Source organism: Seriola lalandi, unplaced genomic scaffold (genome assembly GCF_002814215.2).
Source record: "Seriola lalandi dorsalis isolate HSWRI2012SDOR001 ecotype SW California unplaced genomic scaffold, Sedor1 jcf7180002000970, whole genome shotgun sequence".
NCBI lineage: Eukaryota > Metazoa > Chordata > Actinopteri > Carangiformes > Carangidae > Seriola > Seriola lalandi.
This window is the reverse complement of record NW_019471629.1, coordinates 1-1,853: the sequence shown is the minus strand read 5'-3', so window position 1 is coordinate 1,853 and position 1,853 is coordinate 1. Positions and strand designations below refer to the sequence as shown.

At 41.8% G+C, this 1,853-nt stretch overlaps 1 protein-coding gene across 1 annotated transcript; it reads right to left on the bottom strand.

Annotated features, from left to right (window-relative positions):
* Positions 1-6: 6 nt before the first annotated feature.
* LOC111663364 (fibroblast growth factor receptor 1-A-like) lies at positions 7-1,455 on the bottom strand (the record flags this gene model as incomplete). Its single annotated transcript, XM_023417538.2, has 2 exons — positions 7-465; positions 1,332-1,455. Coding segments are annotated over 2 exons (351 nt in total), but the record flags the coding sequence as incomplete, so codon positions are not given.
* Positions 1,456-1,853: the final 398 nt, after the last annotated feature.

The window sequence follows — 1,853 nt, the reverse complement described above, 5'->3', positions numbered from 1 at the left end:
GCACAGACAAACAAGTAGCAGACACAGGATATTTGATCGGTTTGTGTCAGTTATTTCAGAGTAAAAATGGCAAAATTAAGTTCAAATTATTTGCAAGATGCATTTGGACTACTTTCACAGACAATACTGGGCATATAAGAGAAGAAGTCACATAGCAATGGGAAAAAATAAACTAATATGTATCACTATGTTCTACTGCATTACAAACAACTATCGCAGCAACACATGCAGAGTTGGGCTATGCACGGCAGGATTGGTCAGAGCGTGCTCCTACCTTGAGGACGCGGACATACGGTAAACCATCAGGACCAACGCGGCTCCCGTTGACCTCGATATGCTTCAGCCACTGGATGTGGGGCTGAGGGTCGCTGAAGACCTTGCACTCAAACTCCACATCGCTGCCCACCGCGACGGTGCGATTAGCTGGCAGGCCAGCCTGCAGGATTGGCCTGTGGGGAGAGCGCTCTGCAACACAACCAAAAAGACACACAAGTGTTAGTTTTGAAGTTTGGTGAGCGGTGAAGCAAATGTGTAATGGCAAAGACAAACACGTGCAATAATTCAAAAGTGCACACGGCTGACTGATTGTCAAACACAAATAAAACCTCCGTCACGTCTGCACTTTGTTGCTGGAAATGGCCGGACCTGATGGCAAACAAGGTCGCCTGTATAATTTGATTTGATACTGTGTAATTTCACAAGTTACAGATTATAATTTCTCATATGGAGACTTGAAGCAGCTGTATGCTGCTTGTGTAATTTTTAAGAGCTGGCCAAAATAGATGGGCAAGCGAGTTAAGTATCTCATCTGGAGCTGTTACTGTGAAATGAAATGTTCCCGCGGCTCCATTTTGATGACTGATAACTCTCCAAAGTAAACTTATGAGCCAAGAATCTGGCTGAGTTTCAAACAAGACATCCGTGGGGACTTAGTAAGCACTTGTGACAAAACTCTCCCCTCACTGAAGCGATCTCACTGTTCATCAGGCTCTAGACTTCTGCTGAGGTCAGGCAGAGCTCAGGGGACAACAGTGACAGAGGAAGTAGGATTGTGATTTATAGAACCAGTGGTGTTAGAGCGAGTCACAGGGCACATCCTAGAGGAGTAATCACCTCTCTCCTCACCATGGATCCATTACTACAGCCACAAGTAAAAAGGCTTAATTAACTCTATGCAAAGGCTATACTGAATTCCTTAGCAATCACATTCAATCGGTTAATAGGGTGTACTGGTGCGAGACATTTGTTATGAATATTCAACAAATAATCAAACCATAATCAAGATTTCTTGGCAAATTATAAAGCATTAACATAATTCAAGTTATACTTACCGACTACATCTAGCTGGTAGGTGTGATTGATGCTGCCGTACTGGTTTTCCACCACACAGGTATAGTTTCCCTTGTCAGAGGGAACTACAGACTCCATGATGATGGTCCACACATGGTCACGGACCTAAAGGTTTGTGAAAAAGACAGTTACAGTTACAGTGGTTGGCGTATAGAACGGTACTTGATAAACACAAAGACACATCTCACAGTCCCGACAGAACTTCTGCTCATAGTGACATTTGTTGTATGGATTTTTTTACTGAAATAAAAGAAAAGTCTTAGGACAGATCATTGTAGTTCCTGTCACTATAAAAATGTTAAGAATAAGGCACATAACCCTGAAAAGCTCTAATGAATTGTACTTTCACATCTTGAATTCAAAGCTAAAATGTTTTCTCCCAATATAAATTGCCATAATTCAAATTATGTTCATTTGAAAGTAACAGCTAACAAGGTCAATGATGTGTGATGTGATGACAAGAAAATAACACACTACTCTCTCTTCCTATGTCACCACCCAAT